Below are 26,196 nucleotides of genomic sequence, written 5' to 3'. Positions count from 1 at the left end.
TTTAACCTAGAAGATATAGTTTTATTTCTTTGCATTATTCTTTTTTTTTTTTTTTTTAAAGGACAGTGTTCTGTTTTCATTTAAAATTCAATTGTGGTATTTGTTACAGAAGACACCTGGAGAAATCCAGATGCCTGTGAATAATCCGGTTTTCTTCTTTATGATAGCCTTTCCAATCATTCTCGCTACAGGAGCACAGACCAGTGCTATTATAGGAGGACAGGGTAGAGAATTAAGCAACTGTACCAACAAAATACAAAATTATGTTGTAGCATAAGCATCTTACATGATTATAGACAATTTCTCGGCCAACTCATTTTTACAAATATGTCTATTACTGGGTTTCTCAATTAATTTCATAGAATGAAATTATTTCAACTATCAGTTCAAAAATACTCTAACACCCATTTTAGCTGAGTACATTGAAAAGAAAACTGAGAAAGTATTTTCAGCTAGTTTTTCCCCCCAACTGTCATCAATAGAATTAAAAAATCAAAAATTGATAGCAACAGAAAGAATGAGGCTAATCTGTTAAGCCAGACCCATCTTAACCAACTGCCAGCACTAAAAAGGGACACATTTTTGTATCAATGATGTATGATCACTGAATGAAAATGAAAACTTTACCTTTGTGTCTGTTTACCAGATGCTGTTGTTTACATGGGATGCCTCACTGACCTCCTCTTCCTTCAAGCTGCTACTACACTACCTCATGTTGCAGTTGTTGCAAAGAAATTCAGTGGAGTGCACTGCTTTTTACAGAAAGTATATAAAAACGTCTGATGCTTTGCAAGCAACTACTCTCTGATTCCAGATTCCCTAGTTAAGAGTGGAAGATGTGCTTCTGTTATATAAAATAGGTGAGTACACGTTGAGCTGCAACTTAGCAGGCTGCGAATTCTGTAGAGCTTGCTGGCCAGACAGCATCGACCTAACTTGTCCTACTTGCAGGATGGAAGCTGAATGTCTTTTAAGTATATCCCAGCATAACCTTTGTGTTACGGAAGTGTTGTAACTGATGTAAAGATGCAGAAGTGTTGTGTGATTATGAACAGAGCTGGATATTCACAGGTCAATGAGCTCTCTCTTCAGATGTGCTCTGCACTTGTACAAGCGCTGCGTCAGGGTTACAGGAAAAAATATAAAGCATGCAGTATTGTATTTTTTGAATGAAGTGGAATTTTTTGTCCTGTAATATGGATGAGAAATGTTTCCCTAAATATAAGATGATGTCTGATATATTTTAAAATAACTACTTACAGAATTGGCATTGGTGGGGTTTGGCCAAGGTCTACCACCCCCAGGACCCCTGTAACAGAAGATGAAAGATGAGACACGGAACAATTCACATCTTCTGACCAGCTCTCACAGAACATATCAAAATATTCTGTTTCCAGAGTAAGGAAGGAGATGGCTTTTTACAAATTAAAGTGTATTTATAAACCATAACTACATCAAGTTACAGTGCTATAGCAAAATTCTCATCATTGCACTACCATTATAATTCATTCAGTTTATGAGATGATTGAAGATTTTTTTTTTCTCTTATTACAACCCTGCCACTCACATTTAAGGCACTTCAGTTCCTGACTCATTCTGGTAGCACTGTACCCTTCAGGACAGGACCTGCCAGAATGGCACCATAAGGAGCCCTTCCCCAGAGGCTGCAGCGGAGATGGCACTGTTTTGCACCGGTCCCAAGCATGTACAAATTTAGGAAGTGCCAGATATTCCCCTTTTGTATTCCCAATGGAACAATTTGAAAGACATTGTAAATTTGGGTCTCTTGAAGTGCTTTCCTTCTGTTCACACAGAATTCACCTCTGCGTTACATAGATGCAACATTTTAATACGGCACAGAAGTTTTGCAAAGAGTGAAAAGTAAGTTTCCAAATTATTTAAGTTCTCATGGAGACTGTTTTTCCTTGTACTCTGCTAACCTTTTTTAAAATATTTGGAGTAATTAGCACACAATCCACAAAAGTCTGCTTACAGTACAGACAAAGGCAGAAAGGTACTGCAATAGAAGTGTAATTTCAGTCATAAAACCAAAATTCCTTCCTGGAGAACTGAGGATGCATGCATTTATTGGATCTAGAATACTGCAAGTACAGTAAGGTTTCATTAGTGGAAGTGATGCTAGTACCTTATAATATGTTGCTATAACCTGTTAATACTAAAAATATTAATACTAAAAATAATAACATATTAAAAATTGAAAACATGACATTTTATACACAAGGTTTCAACATATGTTTAGACATGCATCTAAAAAGTTTTCTACTTGACTACATTATCTCCACAGAAGACCCAGAAACATGAAATTTATCATACAGCAGGCAAAATGGAAATTTCAAACTTTTCAGACATTCTCATTACACTTGGCCCAAATGGTGTGTGCATGACTAAGTGGCAGCTCCCCACCAGGAGGGACAGGAACATCTCACAGGGAGAAGACCTGTTTGATAGAGGCACCTCCAACACAGCATCACAGGGGTACTAAAAGCAGAAGGGAATTGGGAAAGGTGAAAAGGAAAGCATATTCTTCTCACAACTCTTGCTGTTATTTTAAGATTCTCACTCTTAGTTGAGCTCAGAAAAATAGTTTGGTGGTTAGGCTGCATCTTTTAACAGTCCTGAGGGAACCAAGCCATATGGGAGGTAGAATCTTCATGTTTACAGTCACAACATCTCAATAACCGTAATTATTCCTGGGAGCATTAAGAACTCCTGTTTTTTTATAAATAAGACAAAAACACTTTTTGAAGGCCCTGACAACTGAGAGGCACAGCGGATGACAAAACTTCTCCATATAAAATGGCATTTTGGCCTCATTAACTTTAGAAAAGCAACATTACCCACCACAGCATACCAGACATGGAGAGCGATTTAAATACAGAGGAGAAAGCAGGCTTTATTAATGAGTTCAGGAAGTTTTCTATTTCAAAGTCTTGCAAAACTAAAAACTACGAAGTAGGTATGTTGGGATTTAACATTTAGTCTTATTTTTTATTACATTGTTGATGAAACTATAAAGAAATTAGCTCAAACAACCGATTGAAACATAGCAAGTGAAAATGGATTTATTTCCAATGACATTATTTTTGGAAGGTTGGAAAACAGGAATGTAAGTGAGGGTCTTTTCTGTCTTCTTCACCGGGAGGAGGGGAGGCAAAGCAAGCAAAGGGACACAGCGTACTCACGCTCCTCACATCAAATATTCAGCAATTTCTCCTCTGCCAACGATTACGAAGTCAAATATAAGATGTTCTTGCCCTCCCCTTCCCCTTTAAAAAGTTGTTCTTTTTCCTATATATCATATTTGGTTTAATGGATCTGCTTTTTCAGAGACATCAAGAATATCTGTAACAACACTGGAAGTCTGTTTTCACCAAAAATCCTGCACTTGTTTGTGTGACTTCCAGTAACACATATACTGCTAGCAGAAAGCATCAAATGGAAAACAGCTGTGACCACACTATAGGTTAATTCTGAGCTACAGAGGTATCAAAAAGCTGACTCAGATACATGACTGAGTTAAGGTACAGCAACATGGAAATTCAGACAAGCCTTATCAGGAGGCTGGGAAACTCACCTTTCATCTAAAAAGCTGTTGGAATTTGCAGATTTACTGGAAACCGTGGACAGCGCTAAGTATAGACTCAGAAAACACTGCAGCAGATTCTGCTGGAAAGCCATATGGTTTTTGTGGAGCCAAACGTTACCGGCTTATAAAACAGACATGAAAAAAAAAAGCTACCTGCATTTTTTTTCAATGCAATGCAAGCAGTTTTTCTGCACTTTATTAAATGTTTATTTTGGAAGCATCAACAGAGTCATAAAACGTCATTATGAACATACTGATTCCAAAATAAGAGTGATTTGTGACATATCTATTGGTATGAATAATTACAGCTGCATTTGATCCTTAAAGCTAGCCTTATAGCATTGATCCTAGTACTTGAAAAAACAAAGTTTGAAATTTCAGTTTCCCAAGGGGCAGATATATTCAATCAGGAAATTAAAACATCTAGATGTGAGTTTGTGAATTGAAGTTAAAAAACTCACATTATTTTTCTTTTCAGGCGTGACTGAGGTACTTATTCTTAGTACTTGACCGAGCACTGCAGGTCACATGGGCCATTAAGAAGTGCCAGTGAAACCTTACACTGCCCCCTGAAATTTGCCATTTTGTTCCAAAGAGGGCTTTTTCCCCACAGAGAAATAAAGTCTTCCTAAAAACAGCTACACTGAGTTTCAACTTAAAACCTTGCAGCTAAAATAAAGTTGTTTTGTAGAAGAACATAGGCTATGCATCAGCTGTTTCAAACAGTATTCTAACAGGGGTTAGTTAATGATTGAGCAAGCAATTATTTAGCAGTACTACATTTGTGGAGTATATGCTCCTGGACTGAAATACTGTCTATGAGCTCTCAAGCTGACTGCTGCCATTTTTGACAATAAAGAACACTTTTTCATCCAGAAAAATGTAAAATTCTATTTGGCAGATATCCTGCTCTTAACCAAAAGAGCTTCCCTTTGTGTTTTCTGAGCAGAAAGAGCTGGATTTTAAATGGCAACTGTTTTTTGCAGAGTACATATTTTTGTATTTTCACATTGCCAAAAATCCGAAAGCTTTGAACGGTGAAAAATTTTCATGTAAGAAAAAGATACGGCGATGTAAAGACAAGTGTACATTACTATGAGCCAACAGCCTTATGTATAGTTACCCTGTTTCCTAGAAATGTAAGTACACTAAACGACTTACATTGCTATTTCTTAGAACTGCATTAGATAAATTGTAAGAGATAATATGAAGAAAGCATTTAGTTGGGTCCACCTGTTGCCACTGCCTGCCAGTTATCCTTGGATGCACTCAGACTGACCTAAATGCTGTAACTGGTGAGACGAGTCTTCACTAAGGTTTCTGTGTAAGGACAACTTCAACAGTAGCAAAAAAAAATATTTAGACAGGCATGCAATAATGGAGCTCCCTCCAATGGTCTGCGATTCGGCATGTAACACCGGTCGGGGCAGGATATGCTATATATAGCATAATATTCCAGTACTAGCACTTTGGCCTCCCTTATGCCTTTAAAGTGCATTGTAATAAGCAACAGGACAGTACAAAGTCTGGTTTAAAACCAAGAAAGAGTATTCTGTCCCCACTTTCAGCCAAACTGGAGCAGAGTTTGTAAGGAATGTGCAGGAGTGCAGTACATGCCTGGTGAGACATGGCGACAGCTACGGCTACCTACTTCATAATTACTGCTTCACGTCTTGTTTTCAGAGGATCATATACTGTACCGAAGTTCATTAATTTCCCAAGCGAAGGGCTCCAGTTCATGGTGTCCCCTTCAAGACGACATACCAGTTCAAAGGCAAACGTACTTTTTGCATCACTGAATTAAAAGAACATGATCTATGTAGGTTTACTGGCTCAACACAAGATGAAATGTGCTTATTAAATGCTGAAATATGGAAATGTTAGTATTTCAACCCACATCCTCTCTTTCTGGCAGACCAGAAATGCTTTTAGTCATCCAGGTACCTGTTTTCTTATTTTTCCTACTTAAACTTTCATTTATGTGGATAAGTAGCCTCCAAACACCTTATCTATCCTGAATTTCACTTCTACATAATTTTATTTTAGAAAGTTATTTCTTTTCTTATATTTTAATCTCCTCCTGAGGACAAACATTGTAGTGCTTATATTATACTGTCATTGATTTTCAAATATCTAAATATTTTTCCTACATCAAATTTATTTAAAAGAAGAAATTCCTACCCTTGGGAAGGTTCCTAGAATTGTCTTGAGTCCAATATATGATGTCTATGATAGTGTTAACACCCAACTTTAGATTTTATTTTATTTTATTTGCTACAAGAATTCAAGGTATGGCTGGAAATCTTAAGAAATTAAGGATATGGTGGATTAGTTGTTTTTGTTAAATGGTATTATCTATCTCAGTGCCTCTTTTACTTTTTCAGGTTGGTAACTCTTTACTTGAAATGAAAATTATCATCTCTCATTTATGTTACCTACAAAAATAAGAGTAAAACCAGGTATCTATGATATAATGAAAACAAGCATATATAAATTTTCAATGTGTTATCTGTCTCAATCTGATGAAAGCTCAGTCCTGAAAGACAAAGGTGTAAAAGGAGTACGAAAAGCACATGTTCTCTTCTTTAGGTTGTAAAATCATTCTAGTGTCTTGATAGCTGGGCTGCCATGCTGTCTTCTGTGACCGCTGTGACCATCCCAGAGTTTGCAAAATGCTGGTTATGAAAAAATGTACTAACTTCAGTACAGGTAGGGCCGTGATACAAGAATGACTTGGTAATCTCTGGTCTGTGGTATGCTAAAGGTTAGTATAGCAGCCCCTTAAAATCTGCGCATCTCCTAAGAGTGAAATCTAATACAAGGAGTATCTTACTTTTTTTCCAGGCTTACCTGATCATGTAAGCGACTCCAAGCAAGTGAAAGATTGACCTAAACTGCAGAAGACTGCTCATGTTTGGCTACTTGCTATACTAAAATCCTCAACTTAAATCTAACCTACATTAGAGAGACTAAATTTACATCTGAAATTTTTCTACACACTTATAAAAGGTTTTCCTTTGACAGGTACGAAAGGCATAATACACTCCCATGACTAAATCCATGCCTGGAATAAATCAGTATAGCTTAACTGAACTCAGTCTACACAAGGTTTTACCAAATAATGATCCAGTCCCAGAAATACATAGAAACACTGAAAACCTTACACTCCTATCTGTAATGTTCTTCTATCTGTCTGGAGTGGGAATAAATGTAGTTATGGAAATAAAAACAGCAACAGAAAGAGAATCATCAACTCTTCTTCTTTGAATTACGTCTTTTTTTTATAAATAGTTCTACATACTGGTTTTATTTTGCAGAAAAGAATGATACTTGTACCACTCTCTACAAAATATTTAAGCAATAAAGTAAAAACACAAATGTAAATAATGTCATTTTTTAAAAAAATGTATACAAGGATATGTTGGTGACTGTACCGACAAAATATTCCCAGTACTTGAACTTTGACCTGTGAAAGAAAGTATTTGTACAGGAGGAGAGTGCTGTGGGTTCACTTTCTTAAACTGCAGTTATTAGTCATCAAAGCATGTTACTCATCAAAGCATGTTCTCCTTGTCTTATGTATCCCAAATGTTACTTCTACAACGAAATAATGATTTTTCTAAATATTATAAGATTTTACTGTTGTGCTTACATGTTCATTCCAGGCATCCCCGGGCCACCTAAAGCATTCAGTGGGGGTCTCATTGCACCTCCATAGTTCTGCAATGATAACCAAGGGTCAGACTACCACAAAACAAAAAAACAAAACCAAAGAGGAGGGGGAAAGAAAGGACAGCAGGTTAATGATATCCCTACGTAACTGCTGACTGGACAGGCCAATGTAATTCATTCTTTCAGGTGTTTCCACTGTTGACTTAAAATAGTAATATCGTTAACCCCAAGAAGAAAGAATTACAACAATAGATAGACACAGACATATATCACTTTTATAACATACAGCACAACTATTACATTTCGAATCAGTCAATTCTAATAAGTCTATGGTAACTAATATGAAAAAATATTTAATAAGATAATGAATGTCATAGTGATGTCAACAAATGAATTGCCCAATGCCTACAAAATCTGAATTTATGCTCTGACATTATGACAAAAGTTTAATTGTATTTATTTGTGTGAAAGAATAAATTATACCTCTTCTTATTCACAGGAATACAAGAACATTCTCTCTCACATCATAATGCACTCCCTATTCTGTGTTAACCCCACTATATTTTTCTGATATTTCAAAAGTATGGATAACAGTGAATTCTTTAAAATGAAGAGCTGTGCGTATTGCAAGGAGAAGGGGACCAAGAAACTATTTATTTAAAAAAAAAAACACTAGGTCATTGTTGCAGCCTATTTTCCAATAATAAACACACTACTTCATGTACAGTATACTAAAAACTGCATAAACTATATGATTTGGGCACATGGGTGTTCTCTGTATTGGCCTGAGTTACAATAAGTCACCAGTGGGAGAAATCCAACAGTGATATTCAAAGCGTGTGTGTGGTGCTCTTCCTCTTTGACTGATACCAAGTATCCGTTATCTAGAGCTGATCTAGAACTGATCTATATAATTAGGAAGGGAAGTTCTGTGCCCGGACTTAAAATTTTCTTCGTCGTTAACAATCCTGAAAGCGTCCCATCAGTACCTGGTTTGCAAGAACAGAGCCAGAGGTTGCAAACTTGTCCTCTTCCAGACCCAGCAGTGCCATCTGAAGACACTATTACGCACAGCTGCCGCCCATCTACCACTGCTCATTCCTGCCTTTTCGTGTGCAGCCAGCAGACCAACTGGTGCGCGTGCTCAGGTGGAAGTCAGGCAGATTAACTCACACCGCCTGTTTAACCTAGGTTATCCCAGATGATTTTGCCTGAGGAGCTCCTCTGTCAGAGCTGCAGGGCAGTAACTGGTGGGTGGTTAGAGCAGGCTGGCACAGTAACGTCCCCAGCTGGCACTACTGGCGCTACTGGAACACAGTCTGACTGCAATAAGACAGCGGTTCCATATCCATTTTATTTCATTTTCCCATTTTGATGCGAAGGACCGAGTCATTCTCCCTATTCTGTCTGCCTGGTATCTCCCCTCTTTATTTTAATTCAGGAATCATTTGTGTGGGACGGGGTTAAAGATCTCTGTGGAAACCTGCAGGACCGGAAGAATCCTAATCAAACATACTTCTACCTCTAATTACTGCCAATTCTAATCAAATCTACTCCTTCATCCTAAAATAAAAGTACTTTCATTAAGACAAGCAATAGACATGTTCCTTCAGCTGCAGCTAGGCTCCCTGCAGAAGTTAGTGCCCCAACGCCTTCCTTACGGCCCTTTAGTCACAGCCACCACTGCCACTGCTCATCTCACAGTTCAGCTGTTCAGTAAAGTGCTCCCTAATATCAGGTGGCCAAAATGAGCCGTATTAGACAAGAGCTTTTTTTTTTTTTTTTCCTGAAGTATTTGAGATGACTCAATTCTTCTTGACCAGAAGGCCCGCGGGAGCGTGTGGGAGGCTTGTGCGCAGATAGGAAGGGCAGGGGGAAGCAGCGGCCGCAGGCTGGAGGTAGTACCCCATTCACCTAGCTCAGCTACGGCTTGGAAAACAGCCTGAAATCAATTCTTTGGAGCTTTTCAGAGATTCAAGTATTTACAACTACCCACTGCTTTTTGCTTCGTGCTATTCAGTTTGAAACAGCCTAGAATCATAGAATACAAAACGGAGGTAAATCTTCCCTAAGTTTTCAAGCATATGCATGCTATACTTGCTATACTGGATGTAAGCACTTCTGTATCAGCACGTTAAGCGTTCTGCCAAGTCAACTGCCTGTGCAGGAAGGCAGCAGAGCCTCCCACTACAGGCACACCTAAGTCAACTTTACAGCACTGTAGCATGAGGGCATTAAAAGTAGGTGTGAAAGATTCATCAAATTTGCTTTTACAACTGCGTTCTGAGAGGATCCTAAATGCCAGATACAAAGATAGATGATGATCCATTTATAGAAAAGATTGATTTGCGAACTTAAATTTTGTGTAGATAAGCAACATTTCCCCCCATTTTAAAAGGAGGTTCAGTACAAGCGAGAAGAATCTTACAAAAACACTGGATTTTAAGAGACAGCAAAAATGGAAAAAATTATCCTTACAAAAAGTGGCATGAGATTTGCCTGCTGTGTGACTAATGGTGCTGCATAAAATATCAGCTCAGCCTCACACAGCAGCATTGCAGAGCTTCTCTTTCTACCTCCAACAGGCAGGTGGTAAATATACTTCAGTGCTACAGGAAAAATAACAAAAATATTTAATAACGGTTTGTTGGTCACACAGCAGATGTTGTGTAGAACTGCACAACTGGTTTCTACCAAGAAGACCCAAAATTGTGAAGACAGCTATGAACAGATTTGAAAGGCAAAGCTGTTTAATCATTTAAAATTCAGTTGCTAGTCCAAGGAACAAAGAAGTCACTAGAGAGATTATCTGAAATGGGGAAGTAAAAATGCAAAGTGTGGGCACAACAAGCACACTGTAAAACAAAATACTGGCAAAACCAGTATGAAACACCACCGCCTAAATTTTCGCTCACTTAGAGAACTGAAAAATACAGAATAATCTTTTGGATTCATATTTCAGGTATGCATCAGAATTCATTTGTTTTCTACCTTAGTTTACTGCTGAAATGTAGTAGTGACAAATATCCACTCATACTTTCACATTTTTGAAGAAAGAGCCTGTGAACAATTATGACCAAGTCAGCACCATGGAAAAGGCTGATTCTTGCAACTCAAGGTCGCTTCACTCCTCAACAATGGAGCTGGAGAGACGCTTGTGATTGACAAGGGGGAGAGATGGCAGCACGAACTTCTCACTTTACACTAGCATACACCAAAAATTTAGATCAGTATCAGATGAAAGAAAAACTTTACGGAATTTTGGGGGGGGGTATTTTTGGTAGAAAGAGTTTGCCTAAGTTAGAACTACTGATCCTTTCCTCCCTAACAGCATCATCAATTAGGCTGGGAGGATGAGGAAACACCTACTCGACCCTTGGTCTCCCTTACAAATGTCACACTTTGGTTACAGCATACAGTGGCTGCAGGACCAAAAACTTTTCTGAAACAAGCAAGTTAAGGGATTCTTCTTTTAATTTCAAATCTTAATTGAAATGACCGTTTTTTTCATTTTAAACTCTGTACAGCTGCAACTTTGAATTAATTTTTGTATAACAGGAAGTTTATTTTCAGATGGGATTAGAAGAACAAGTCCTGGCCATCTTCAAGCGATGGAAAGCCAGAGCAAGACAGTGTAAGTATAGGCCCATCAATAAAAATGGGTATCGATCTGTGGAAGGTACCTGAGGTCCTAATGGAACCATTCCTCTCGGAGGAGTCATTCTCTGCATTGGCCCACCCATGTTTGGATGCCCTGCAAATAAAATCATGTAACTTATAAAAACCATGCAGTACACAAGCACCTTCTAGAACAACTTTAACAAATCATTTCCTTATAATTAGCAAAAAGCTTGAAAAGCTGCAGGAAGCTTTGAAACAGAGGAAGAAAGATGCAGGTTTGAGAAGACAGTACTTTTGAATGGTCCAAAAAATTATTTCATTCACCTTGCTGCCGTGTTGGGTCCATCCCGCTAGGCAATAATGGCTGGCTTCCTGGGACACCTCCAAGTGCCTGCAGGAATAGAAGTCACATGTCAAAAGCATATAATGCTTTGAAATTTATGTTAAAGACATAATGCAGATTTTTTATTTTCCAGATGTTTATTCTGAGTCAAGAGTAATGTGGAAGTGTTTCATAAATGCCCTAACTAAATGTCCTAAGTGCCTAACTAAACTGAAGTCTTGCGTATCCTACAATCCTAACTATGGATTTGCATGGACAAAGTCTTGGACTTCTGTGGAATTATGTATAAATAATCTCCAAAATGTAATTGCCTAATTTGCTTTTCCACCCCCCAGTACTTTTTTCACTTTAGCTTACCTATTATTTAACCTTCAAACACCACCTTTTTCTTGGGTATGTGGCAATTTATCCCCAGCTTGTATTGCTATAGTTTTCCCTTTTAACCATTATTTTAACATTTCCTTGCAGAGGTCAGGATGCAGACACTGATACTCTCTGAGAGTGAGCCGTAACTGAGCCAACCACACAGCATTCACAGAGTATGGTTAATTAGGGCTGTGATGTGGGGGACATTTTATCTTCCCCTCTGCCTTACTCTTGAAGGGCATCAATGCCAAGATAAGCTTATTGTTATCTATGGGAGATAACAAGAGTCAGAAAACTTGCTCCTAAATCTTGCCTTCAAGCACAAAACTATATTGTGTTGTTATTTTACCCTAGGTCCAAATCAAACACCTTGTTTTTATGTCCCCCCCATTAATATGCCCTTTGGGTTTATAGTAAGTGAATGAGGTTTAAGGCTAACTTCTATAGTCTTCTACCTATAGTTCAGCCAACTACAAAAAATGTTTTTATGAATGGACCTTTGTAGCTGATCCACTAGGTGCTGTTTAGCACTTCAAAACACCACCACATTTCCAGAATGAAAACACATCCAGAATGAGTAAATCTGTTGTTACGAAAGAGATCTACTCAGGCAATACAGCTATTGCTTACTGTGGGAATGGATAAGATATTCTTGACCTGGAAATACTCCAGCAGTCTTGGATACATACAAAGGGCAACCTATCTGCAAGTATCATACGGTTTGTTTCCGCAAGAGGTAGGAAATAAATGATTAACATGCACATTGTTACCTCAAAGGTAATACAGTTCAAAAGGTGTTGCACTGCAAGAGCAACGGAATAAACAAATAATCTGAGACAATGTCATTTGAATCTGAGTTTTACATGTACTTCAGTGGCATGAGGTCTGGACGATACAGAAGAACCATATGTGAAATGCATGGAGAAGACTCAAATAAAAGCAAAGCAGGAACTACCAGCAATGGCAGGTGACACGCAATGACACAGAGGCATTTGCTGCTGCGAGCACATGCAGCCGAAGACTTCGCTGATGCAGTCATTACTCTGCGGACCAGTACGTAAGAAACTGCGGCTCCTTTGTAACATACTATAGGACTTCTCCAGAAAGGCCCGTGCACATGCACAGCACCGTGCGTTGCCAACATCAAATACCCTCACAGGGCTCGACCTCACAGGACATGATCAAGTGCCGGAGGCAGCTTAGGGGGACTCATGTGGCCCTTAGCAGGTACTAACTTTCCTCGCTACAAAGCCCAGATGTAGTTCAGCTATGCCTACATAGCAGTTAAGTGACTGTGTAAGTAACCCTTACGCAGACTGTGCTGTGCATGCACGCCCTGCGTTACCCTTCCCTGCCTAAGAGACAAAACCCCCATCGCAAGACATTAAGAAACAGAGCCAACAGTTGCAGTGGGAATTTTAACCCTGTTTTTTACTGACTTCTAATGAAAATTTCAGCCTTAAAGCTGCACTACAATAGCTTATTGCTTCCACACACTGACCACTTAATCTGTAACTTAAATAATGGCAGTATTAAATAATGGCAGTATTCTTAAGAACAGGAATTTATGAATGAGGCGTAAAGTAAATGAATTGCAAGAGCTCTAATTCACCAGCTTATGTGATTATGTTACAGCTCTGAACTGAAAATATCACAATGTAACAAAAAAAAGCTTCCATAACTAAACCTGCAGGTTGGCAATGCTTTCGCAGCACTCATCACATCCATTTTATACCTGCCAGTATTTACAGTGTTCAGAAACACAGAAACGGAAACAAAGCAATATGTGAAACCCAAACAGTGCTGCGTCCTTGGCTAAGATACTACTGAAAGGTGCAAACATCAGGAAGATACTCTGTACTGAGTTACAGTATGTCTGTAGCAAGTATTTAACTGAAAGGCTAATGACATTGCACTCTTACGTTGTCCCTTGACGATCACTTCGGCAAGGTTAATTAAGTCACCCATTTCCCTTGTGAGGAAGTGGCTATGGTACAGGTAACTTAACCTGCTCCCAAACATCACCGTGCTTGATGTAGAGGAATATCTGAAGAAGCCCTGCCACCCAATATATCCAGATCACTAAAATCTAATCTTCAAACCTTCTGGCAACATTGTGCCAGAGCTGAAGATGAATTTGTTGACATTATGTTATACAGATATAAAATGGACCAAAAACCCCCATTTCATCTACCCTATCAACCTTTCCCAATATTGTAAACGGCCCAGTTTTTCTTTCAGTGCTCCACTGATATTTTTCTGTCTGCTTATCTCTAACTTTTCATCTGCTGACAACCACTTTCTTCTCCTCGATCTGCACTACGGAGAACTTTAAATACAAATGCTATCTGCTTCCAGAACCATCTTTTCACAGATGGGCCAGTAAAGGTCTCTGCTGACGAACACCAGCTCATTACTCATTCCTGTTAGGCTGGCATGCAAATCCTTTGATGGGGATGAGAGAAAACTGGGGATTCGATGCTTTTGTAAAGTCCTCAGAGTGTCTGTAACAGCCATAGAGCACTTCATGGTATCCATTTCTCACAAATAATCTCCCTATTTACTATTAAATAAACATACTTCATATATCCAACCAAGAATAGGAGTGAGTGATGCATTTTACATAGAATTAGCTAAAAACACTCCCAGAGTTAACTGCTTGATGTGGCTAGGAAACTTCAGAGGGTGTAACAGTTATGGGGACATTCTGCCTTCATCTCAAAGCAATGCAGCACCACGCAAGGCAGCTCTGCAGACTCTTCCCTCTGCAAACGGGCTCGATGCAGAATAAATTTGGAGTTGTAAACACTAACCAAGCATAGTAAAGCAAGCTGGGAGTGGCGTGGCCACACCTAATCAAAAATAACTATTTAACGATCAGATAAAATGGGGTGGAGAGGGACTGGAGTGAGTTTTGTAGCCAACAGGTTATTGGAACTATTGGTAGCCAACAAGGCAACATTCCCTGTTCCCACCGCTGTACCATTACCCTGGACCACAATGGTACACCAGTGATAAAATCTTACCTGATTGGGTATTCTTAAAGGTGGCCTTGGACCTCCAGGGTACCGAGGGGACATGAAAGGCTATGGGGAAAAAAAAAAAAAAAAAAAAAAAAAAGAAATACTGCTAAATAATTCAACTTGGCATGGAAACACCACACTGAGTCACTGGAGGTGTGGCTTGTGCCATGCTCACACCTCAGATATCCAGCTTAAATACTTCTACAGAGCATTTAGTGTATTATTCCACAATGTTCAGCACAACTACGTAAACTTAATAGAGTCTTAGTGCATGCATCTGTCAAAAGATATTACTTAAAACTTTGTTACAGTAATCGTGAAGACTACGAACAACTTAATGCATTAACAGTGAAACCATTCAGATCACATAATCACACTTCCATAGTTTCCACTGAAGAAGGGGGAAAGACAGAAACCCTGGAATAGAAAACAAAAATGTTCTTGGGAGAGTCAAGAGGTAAAGTAACAGCCTAATAATCCACAAATACTTCCCATTCACTTTTTCAAAATAATACAGTAAAATGCAATACAAAATTTAACCTGTGAGGGCACAGATTTCAAGTTTCTTTTGTAAATATTTCAAACTTTGGTGGTTCCATTAACCAGGATAATTCAGTGATGCGCTCCTTCCATCCCTCTGTATTTAACTCCATGCTCACACAGTAAATATCCTCTCTGAAAACCAAATTTATACCCAAATCCCTCATACCATCCTGCAACTGGTGAGGTTCTAGTGACTCTTGGCTACTACTATACTACTTCATAGCTCACAAACAAGGTCAGTCCGTTACAATATATATAATAATTATTATTTATATTATTTATTATAATATTATATAATAATATTGTTATATATAAAATATAAAATATTACAATAAATGGCAGTGCCAGAAAATACATTTAGCATCTCTACTTATTCCACCCAAAAGCATGACAATTATCTAGAAATCAAAAAAGCCGGATTAGTGGCAAGTGTGAGCCTACAGGAAAAAGGCACAAAAATCTGACTAAACAGATGAAGAGGCTCATTTTGTCAAGCAACAGTACCTGTAACTCCAGAAGAAAATGAAGTGTTAAAAGTATGCTTTGACTGTGAACACAGGGACAAAGAGACTGATTCTTTATATTGTGAAAGAGGACCTCGCTTCTGTTCATGACAGTGCCATGGAGACAACAAGAGATAAGGAAAGGAGTGTGCCAGGACTTCCCAGCGGCATCCTCTGGTGACGAATGCGCTGCTGTACGTTTAAACCCACTCCTTGGAAAAAAACCAACTATACGTACATAGGCATCATCTAGTCAGCTGTAGCTAAGGACCACTGGCAGGTCACCACAACTCTATGATCAACATCACTGTTCTACTAATGAATGGCACATTTCAGCTCCATCAGCAGCACTGCATTATAAACTAAAATGCCAATGATCATCAATGCTCATAACCCATGTATTAATAGTAGCAATATCTAGCAAAAGAATTATAATTATTTTACTAATACTTAGTGATGGAAATATTCCTATGATCTTGCATTAAAAAAATTAACGGAACCCTTCGCATCTTAGAATCAGATCAAAACTGAAATAATGCTACCGACACAAACATGCACTCAAAACAGGTACTATAAAGCAATTTAAAATACAGAGGGTTTGCAAACTACAGAAGAAAGTTCAATGACATTTGTGAAAATATTACTTTAATAAAAAAGGTATTTGAAATTCTGTGCTGTGTAAGAGTGAGGGTTCTACATGCCCACTCTCTGCTGGCGAGATTATCTGATATGAAAGAAAGAAAAAAAGGCTTGTGCATGTGGTGAAAGCTGTAAACATGCAGGCCCTTGTAAAGCAGTAAAAGTGCAAGGAAATTAGAATTTCAACAACTTCCATAAAGGTCAGACAAGTGCATTGTACGGAGTGCAGCACACTCTAGTTAGTATCTTGGATTTGGCTTACCTCATTCAGCAAACGAGACCTTAACTTTATTTACAGCTGTACAGCTCATAAATGGGAAATCAGCAGTGTCTCTCAAGTCAACCACATCTTAATGTAGAATCACACTACTAATATTAGTATATAATAGTGTGTTATTGGCACAACATCTGCGCCTTTTAAGTAGGATGGAAACATGCTTGTCCTCTATCTTCCCAGTGGGTTCACCTCTCTATGTAGGTTATAAAAATACCTAAAATCTCTTTTTTGGGTATGTTTTATTTAAAAAACCGAAACAGATACTTCACTGCAAAAAGGAGAGAAAGAGGCTTACTCTCATAAAGTCACAATTTCACTTTTCAGAATGTGACTCACATTGTTGCTAATGCTTGACAATTACAAACCATATTTTGGGGTATGCTGTGCCACTGAGGTCAGTAGCTGCTTCAGATTTTTGACAGGTCCTGGTTTTGGCTGAGGTACTGTTGATTTTCTTCCTAGCAGCTGCCACCGTGCTGTGTTTTGGATCTGGTGTGAGAATAATGTTGGTAACACGCTGATGTTCCAGCTGTGGCTAAGCAGTGCCCACCCCGAGCCAGGGACCGTTCAGGATTCCCGTGCTGCGCCAGCGAGGAGGTGCGCAAGGAGCTGGGAGGGGACACAGCCAGGACAGGTGGCCCCAGCTAGCCAAAGGGGTATTCCCAGACCATAGAATGTCCTGTTCAGAATATAAACCGATCTATCAGCTGGCCGGGAGCTGCCAGTCGCTGCTGCGGGGCTGGCTGGGCATGGGTCAGCGGGTGGTGAGCAGCTGTGCTGTGCATCACTTGCGTTTCTTGGGTTTTATCCCTCTCTTTTTCCTTTTCATCACTATAACAATTATTATATTACTATTATATTTTACTGTGTATTAAACTATTCTTATTTCAACCCACAGGTTTTACCTTTTCCACATTCTCCTCCCCAACCCACTGGCGGCACAGGGAGTGAGCAAGCAGCAGTGTTGTGCTTAGTTGCTGGGGTTAAACCGCAACAGAAGGTCTGGATCTAGGTAGGTCTCAAGTCTACTTAATAAAAGCCTCACAGAGTAAGTCTAGGATTCTTCTCTGAAATTATATATGTCATGATTTTTTTTTTCCTGAGGCACTGTTCCCTAAGCAGGCATCAAAACAGACTTAAGAGACTCAGTCCATCTATCCTTAACTGACTTCTTAGTTCATTAACTACAGGAGCCCCTCTGATACAACTCTGTCTTACAGGAAGGTTTATATACTGTAAATATTTATATACCTATGTATTCCCCTTACACATATTTGAGGAAGTGTTTAAACCTATTCCTCAAGCATCTGAACCCAAGTGGAACTGCAATGAATGACTACATCTAGTAAATTTCAAATAGTTCCTATAGTTCTTGATGACACATGGATACAAACACTGCACAGTTCTATAGGCAGGAAAATATATAAACAACTGGGAAGCACAACGAATGTTTGGTGAGTATCAATAAAGGTCCATATAGCATTGCAGAAAATGGTGAGACAGTGATGTTCAAGAACAACTCTAAAAAATGTTACGCTCTTTTGTACCAATATTTAGTACTTTGTTTTACCACAAAAATTCTACCATTAAAAAGAAAAACATAAATATTCTTGGCTTTGTGCCAGTTACTAAACTTCTCCCTCTGCACCAACGTCACGTTTATCCACAAAAAGTTCTACTGAGATGTATCAAGACTACAAAGAAATTCAGTCAAACGTTCAAATGAAAATAAATCAAATATGAACAGCTTTTCACCGCATTGGGAGCATTTTTTCCCAAGCCTCTCACACACTCACATTATTAAGCACCAGGCATTCTGGAGGACATGAACTCAAGCAGTAGGCATGTTTTGTCACATGTTGTTTCACTACATCCTTTGTAATTAATAAGAACAACTGACATTTACCCTCCAGTCTAAGTTTTACTTTATTGTTCGAGTTGTTGAATTGACCATGGCTTAGGAAGGAACCACCACAGACTTATATTTCTTACAATTAGTAGCTCTCTTGCCTTAACTTCTTGGAAACTTTTTCTTCCCCTTCTCTTAATGATATTGCAACACATACTTCACAGAAGTAATGGGTTCAAAATACGGGCACTAAAGTAAAAACAGTGACCACAAGTTTTGAACTGGTTGGCGTAGCACCAGCCTTCTGAAGACAAAAAATAAATTCTCTGCGTGTTGAAGACTCAGACATATCTGCCTGCTCCTTCAGCCTCGTGTCAACTCAAAATTCAGCATCTTGATAGTTGAAAAGCTTTAATGGATCCCCGGTCCTGGTTTCAGCTGGGATACGACAGACTCCTGATTGGTCTCAGAGTTCAGCAGGGGGACTGGACAGATGCCATGCCAATGAATCAAGTACTTCCTTGCTTACCCCAGGTAGCAGGGAGGGAGAGGGCTGTCGGCAATGCAGAACGCAAGAGCCCTTCTTCTACTCAAGGCTTACAGACATGACTCTTCAAACAACAGGGTAAATTTAGAAAGAAATAATAAAGCTGGAAAAACATGCCAAAAGATAGGTTCAATTTTTAAATCTTATTTAAGATGTAATAATGCAGCAGTAACTTCAGCTATCAGGTAGGAAGAAGACAGGTGGTATTATCTCCTAGAGCCCTCACTGTGCGAAAGGATGTAGAGTACTCTCCAAATCATGCACCTGGCATTTCGGAGCCAGATCTTGGTTAGGACGTTGCAAAGCCTGTCTAAGGGAAACCAGTCTCTTGAAGCTGATCTGACTGAGGAAGAAGGGTATGACCAGCATGGCTCCATCCCACAGTAATTTCCAAGTGCTGAAATGGCTCTCAAGGGTTTCCAGTCACTACTGCAGCCTTCAAGTCCCGCTAATCCACAACACGGACATTACACTGAGTAGGAGGAGGTGCAAACAACACTATTGTGCACTACCCTAAGCTACAATTAACTTCTCAAATGGAGTTCAGGAACTGGCACATATACTAACGTATTAAGAAAAGAAAAAAAACCCCGAAACAACAACAAAAAAAACCCCAAAACCAACCAAGCAAACACCCACCCACCCCCCACAAAACACCCAACCCCAAAACAAAAAATGAAACCAAGACAAAAATCAGCAAAAGAAAAAAAGAACATGAAGAAAACAAAGTAACAGGCAAGAAGGTCATATTTAACCACAACTTAGATGGAGATGCCACCAGCATTTGAAATCATGTCACACAAACTGCAGCAACTGGAGAAGATTCTGGTAACTCTTTCTTTTGGAGAACAGCCAACTAAACACATCTGTGAACATCAGTATATTGTAATTACCGCCTTCAGGAACAAAATTCAGTAATTTGGTATCACAAAAGCATCTTGGAAGGCTGCTGTCATACAGCTGAGACCAAAGGAATACCAGCAGAAGCTTCTGCTGAACTGGGTGACAAAAAGAAGCCAGGGAGGAAAAACCTTTTGTGTATAAGTCACCACAGAATATATGTATTTATCAACTTTAAAAGTGAAAAATAGCCCCCATCTAAAAGGAGAAAAGTACTAAAAAAGGAAAAGAACAAAAAAACCCCCAAACAACTATGAGAGACTACACAAAACAAAATCAAGGTGTGAAATGTTAAATTTTGTAAGCTCCCTGCTCTTCCTTATACCATCCTATCATGTCACATTCTTAAATACTTAAAAAGAAGTGCAAAAACCTGAATGATGGTGCCACACACTCCAGCACTTTCTGTTATATTCCTGAAGAAAGGATCCAACTGTGTGCAGGGAGAGTAAAGGGTATCTTATAAACTGTGTGTTTAATATAATTTTGCGAGTAGTAACAACGTAAAAAGCTTGTAAAATAAGATTTTCCTTAACCCCTGGGAACACAAGGGGACAAGCAGATAATGTATTTCTCTGTAGGGAAGTCTCTGAAGAAGCAACATTGAAGCACAGTAGTCTCACTGCCATCATTTTGATTCCAGTGTTCAGGACAAGTGATTTCACAGAAAATACCCACCAGGAAGCTGGTGACATAAAGGCACAGAAGGTGGCATGTTTCTCTGCCAGTTCTGCAATTCTTACTCTGTCTGTTTTTAGCTGTTTGGGTGACTCTAGAACACGGTGTGTTTTAGTTTTCTTGTACTTAATACTGGTGGAATAAAAACATGTAAAAGATGGTGTTCTACTAAGTATGACAGATTTCAACAAATCTTGTTTTTCTTTGAATTTATTTCCCTTCCAAAAGCTGGGAATATAATTTCCTTGCTTCCAGACTAGTTTTCGGGGTGTGGGTCTCTGTGTGTGTGTGTGTGTCGCACTGACATTTTAATTCTTTTTTCACTCATACCATTACATTTATTGACTACGTCCCACATAAATTGCCGTTTACCAAATATACAATAATCCACAGTCAAACAACTAATCCTGAATATTGCTGACATTTCAATTCGTATTGAGACTGAATTCCCAATGAGATTGAGTTTACCATAAATGTCCGTACCTGTTCCATTACATACATAGTACGTGATACCCTGTGACTCATTATACTGGACAGCGCAACCTCAGGTAACGAGCACCCCCCACCAGGAAAACAAATAAATGTAGTGCACAAAGAATTACTGCCGTTAGTGGGCATGCACACATCTGCTAACTGTAAAAATACCAAGAGCAAAAATGCCAGTAAACAAAGCTCGGGCTGAGGAGAATAAAATGGAATTAATACTGCTTGAACAGGAGAATCCTGGCATGAAAAAACCCACCTTACTCAGTCAGGGTTGCTTAAAATAACAATGCTCGTCGGGCTTCACGTTCACAGCTTCCCAGCTAGGTGTACTAAAAGGACTCTTCAGCTCAGAAAAATATGTATTTGTCTGGTCAAAGCAGGACAGGAGTACGTTTTCAAGCACACCTGGTTTAAATGCCTACAATAAAGGCTGGTGCAGAAAGCAGGGCAGTAGCTCAACCAGGTGTCATCCAGCCAAAACAGACCCTCCGAGGCTGACTGGTTTGCAGCTGGGTGACCTGCTAAGCGTGATGTGTGGAAGCCCCAGGAGGGATGTGCCCAAGATGGGCAGTCCTACAGGAGATCCCACAGAGGGGAAGGTGTTTGACATGTCTCAGGGGCTTCAGCACAGTGTCAGACGCGCTCAACCAGCCACCAGCAAGTGTGCTCACCTGGACACCTCTGCCTGCTGCGCACCTCTCCTCTGCCCCAGCCTGGGGCAGCACCACCCCGCTGCGGGGGCAGTGGTGGACGGTGGAGATCAGATGGACAGACAGTATCATCTCCAACAACAGCTCTATCCAGACCTGGAAGAGGATGCCCATGCCGCACGCTTACCGCATTTCACATGGCTTAAAAAAGCAGAGGAACAGGTTCTGCTTGCACCAGGCAGTGATCTGCAGGGCTCCCAAAAAAACACCTCTAAATTAATGGGTTGAGATGCAAACAAAACCAAGTGACAACTGATCTTCAGCTTTTTTTTTTTTTTTTTTTTTTTTTTTGTAACCTGCATTATCAAATTTAGAGCAATCTCCTTAGAGTGTGTATCTCAATACCCAGAGAGGCAGATGATGCTCCTAACTGGAGCACATCTCTTAGGGGAATAAAGAGAGCACACCACAAATTAAAAAACACAAGGTGAAACATAGTTTTAGCACTCAGTATAGAAAAGGACTGAAATGGTATTAATTGCTTTGGGTAATTCAGTCACCATAACCAGCACAAACTCTAAACACTACTTATCACTAGGAGCTGAAAACTGAACAACAGAATTAATTTGTACACACTATGACAAATTATTTAAAATTAATTGTGCTATTACTTGAAGAGCAGGTATTGTGAGAGGGTCCAAGCTGCCAGCATCAAGGTCATAAGCCAGATGGGAATTCTCATAATGACCGAATCTCTTCATTTATTCACTTAAAAGACAAGAAGGGAAACCAAAAATCTTTGTTCTCCTCTCATCCATTAAAAAATGAAATCAATTGCCAAGTGAGATATTCTGCCTCTGAAAATAAATTAATACTCATTCTTTTTTGGTTTTCAAACACAATTTCTGGTTAAAGGGAGTGTCAAAAAAAACGTATTTGTGGTTGAAATGGTAAGAAATAAGACTGCCTGATATTTTTATTTCACTTTCTTACGGTAGCAGTACTGAAAAATGACTGGGATGTAACATTAGTGTATCTCCTCAAGACTCCTGTATTTTATAAAATGGTTTAGAGGTGCTGTACAACTACTGCTGGTGTGTGTGCTTCCACTCTCACTGAAATGGGGTTTTGTACTCTTCAAGAATACCAGCGGTGAACCATAACATATGTGTGAATTGAATTAATCGAAGTTAGTTTACAAGTCATATACTTGCATTTATTTAATTTCCTCTATGTTTTTTTTGCGGACATCAATGGCCATAACAGTCACCACAGCATGTAAGACACTCTTCATTAACACATTTTAATTCTAACCAGGACTAAACTAAATTAGCTCTCAAAACAACACTTGTGCTGGCACAGCCTGCTGATAAGCACAAACATGTAACTTACCCTCTGTGAAGCTCAGACAGGCTATCATCTATTTTTAACAAAAAATTATTTCCCTATTCAGCTGCACTTTACTGTTAAGTACAAACCTTTCTTGTCTTCCTTCACCCCCAAATGGCTACCAAAATGCTAGAGGTCTTTGTTTTATACTTTGCTAAAGTAATTCAGAGATTTGGGTTACACACTACACATCTCGCAGTTTACTAGCAGGAGTCAAACTACCTGTTTCCACTTACACTATTTCACATAAAATAGTGTTGGACTCTCAGCACTGAGCCTGGATTTCTCTCTGCATTGGCCCTTCCTGATAATCAAACCTATTTCCACGAGTAAGTTCTTCTCTACGCTTCACACGAAGATACCTGAAAAAATAATGTATGTATTTATGGTTTCCTAAGAGCAGCCCAAACACGCTCCAGTAACCTCTAAACAGCTACAGTAAGAGGTTTGATTTAATTTAGAGTATAAAGCAAAACTAAAGATTTTTTAAAATAATCAAAAAGCCTTCCACCAGACATCCATCTTTTCACATCTAAAATGCCAAAAGTTACAACAACACTAGCATTTCTGACATCCCTGGTCAAGAATTACAGGACTTACTCCACCATATGACAGAATATTGCAATATATACCTTGCACACTCTGCATAGGAAAATGAAGAAATAAAACCTCTTAAAAAGCAAAATAAAACAAAACACAAAACCTTTTGTCCTAAGCAGTTCTCTGTGATGCTAAAAGCAGGATCTACCCACATACCTGGGTACTTCTCCAGAAGTTTGAGAAAGTAAGTAGTACTCATTCAGATGATCAATGAATCAATGATCTTTAGGAATTGTACTGTTATTACATCTGCCTCACATGCTGGGAAATATTATCTCATGCTCAAGAAGATTTAGCAAGTGGGAGAGAAAGCATCTAAGTTCTGCACACGGTATGTAATGGAAATTGTGAAAGAAACAGAATTTTAGAAGGGCTATTACCCACATGCATTTTAAACCAGGTAAATAGGTTTTACATTAATTTTTATTAAATGTAAATACTACAGAAAATAAGAGTATTTCAAACCTGACAAGCTAAAACTAAGACATCAAGAAGTATCACCTATTTTTAAAAGATAAACTTTGCTTTTAGAATTCCAACATCATACACACAGATCACTAAGCTTGAGAAAGCATTTTCTAACACTTAGTAAACCACCTAGTTACCCCTGATTATGATATATGATTGATTTTGTGGAACAACTTTGACAATGACAAGCTGGAGCTTGTTATTCCTGCTGTTATTTTTAATAAATATATTATTTCAAAGCTACATGCATTATCATCATCCAAGGATTTTGGCTTCAAACCCAAGCACCTGTGGCTCATGTAAAAAGCGAGAGTCAGACTACGACAGGAACTGAATTAACCTTAGCAAAAGGAAGCATCATATATAAATGACAACCCTTCTGCTACTCTTTAGCACCACTTCAGCAGCAATGTATTGACAGTTTTGGCGTATGGTCAGTACCCTTACATTTCTGAGGTTTCTCTCACAGATAACCTGAATTTTCAGGGTAAGGTTATGAAGTTCAAAACAGACCTCCTAGGTAAACGACTTGTGCCCAATTCCAGCTCTTCCTTTGCACCACTCTGTAACTAGCTGTGGGTCTGCAGCTGCTTGAGATGTAGATGTAGAAGAGGAGGCTGGGGAAGCGTGGGCTCAGAGCTTATTTAGCTACTCAAGCTGAGCAGTTTTAATTTGTTCCAACAGTTATGAGCAGTAAAACCATTACCACAACTGCAGGACAGTATTATCAAAGCCAGCAGATGTCGGACACCTTCATCTTTTTTGATTTTGACTTTGTTCCTGGTATTTAAATGAACAAAAAAGAGAGGAACACACACAAACTACTTACAGATCTTTCTAGATGCTAATCTCCTTTCATAGAGTCTAAAAAGTCAAAATAAGGTATAAAATTAAAACATTTTAAAATACAGTATGATCCTGGCAATGACAAAAATGCACAGATCCCAATTCTGTGAAGAATTAGACATATGCGTAATTTTATGCACTTGAGTATTCCCAGTGTCAGTCTGTTATACTGGGGTGGACGCATTTAACAAACAACAGAGATTCCAAAAGTACAATAAAATTCTTCTTACTGACATTAAATATATAAAGGAGGGGGGGGGGATCCCCTTTAAATTCTATTTTGAACACTGTTCAAGGCCCACCAAAGCTGCCAAAGCTGCTAGCTTTACTCACAAGCTGTATTTGTAGCGCTGGTGACAGTGCATTCACTCACCGTAATACTTCAGCGACCCATGGGGCTTTCCAAGCTTCTGTATCTGCTCTGCTCGGGGCCCAATTCTGTAACTTTTCCCTCCTTCACCTGCAATTATCTCATTTTCCCCACTGGAATTTAGGATGGGCGTACACATGTAGCAAATCTAGCTAATTTTGCAGTCAAGCTCCAGGTGGTTCTTAATGATTTGTACACTTCTTAAAAAAAGTACAAGGTAATGCTGAAAAAGTGAGGAAAACATGAGGATCAGCAATGAAAGGTGCTACCAGGCAACTGCGTGGGTGTTAGGGGAAGACAAAAGTTGAAACAGTTCAAAGGGATTTAAAAAGAAACAAAACATTTTTGAATCAATATAGATACGTATTACGGTACTGCAAAGACCATCCTGAGAGATGCCTGCATCTTCTAGTTTTAGTCATGTAATTTAGCAGCTGGAATTAGGAATCCTCATTCCTTGTACAAAAAACAACCCCTGGGTGAACAATTCGTAGAAGCAACACAGCCACTCCAAAATGGCTTTAAAGGGACGCTGGAGGATTTCTCCTTCCACATCTTCCTTACTGCTGGATGTCTGTTCAAATGAGCAATCAGGGAGGATGTTCTGCGAGCATGAAGGGGCTGAAGCAGAGCATCACGTACCCAGCAGATCCCTGGCCAAAGTAATATTTTCAAAGGTACTAGTACATATGAGCTACATTAAAGTGAGCCACAAGGACTGAGCGGAACTACAAATGCACTGGTTCAACCACAGCTGTTGTGGAATCAGAGGAGATGTAAAGGTGCCATCTGTATTTCTTTGGGAGACTTCAACAAGTA

The 26,196-nt window shown here is 39.1% G+C and overlaps 1 protein-coding gene across 4 annotated transcripts in view; it reads right to left on the bottom strand.

Moving 5' to 3' along the window:
• SSBP2 (single stranded DNA binding protein 2) overlaps positions 1-26,196 on the bottom strand; it is a 191,555-nt gene that overhangs the window by 34,829 nt on the left and 130,530 nt on the right. For 2 of the 4 annotated variants that reach the window (XM_055698283.1, XM_055698281.1), the window contains 5 exons: positions 14,636-14,695; positions 11,225-11,291; positions 10,963-11,033; positions 7,260-7,351; positions 1,261-1,309 (listed from right to left, as the gene is read on the bottom strand). In XM_055698283.1, coding sequence (XP_055554258.1) covers positions 1,261-1,309; positions 7,260-7,351; positions 10,963-11,033; positions 11,225-11,291; positions 14,636-14,695 — 339 coding nt within the window. The remainder of the gene's footprint in view (positions 1-1,260; positions 1,310-7,259; positions 7,352-10,962; positions 11,034-11,224; positions 11,292-14,635; positions 14,696-26,196) is intronic. The other 2 variants (XM_055698284.1, XM_055698282.1) reach the window with 1 other exon arrangement.

The sequence above is a fragment of the Falco cherrug genome, chromosome Z, assembly GCF_023634085.1.
Source record: "Falco cherrug isolate bFalChe1 chromosome Z, bFalChe1.pri, whole genome shotgun sequence".
In the NCBI taxonomy this organism is placed as follows: domain Eukaryota; kingdom Metazoa; phylum Chordata; class Aves; order Falconiformes; family Falconidae; genus Falco; species Falco cherrug.
The sequence above is the reverse complement of the archived record's forward strand: the minus strand, read 5'-3'. Positions and strand labels throughout refer to the sequence as shown.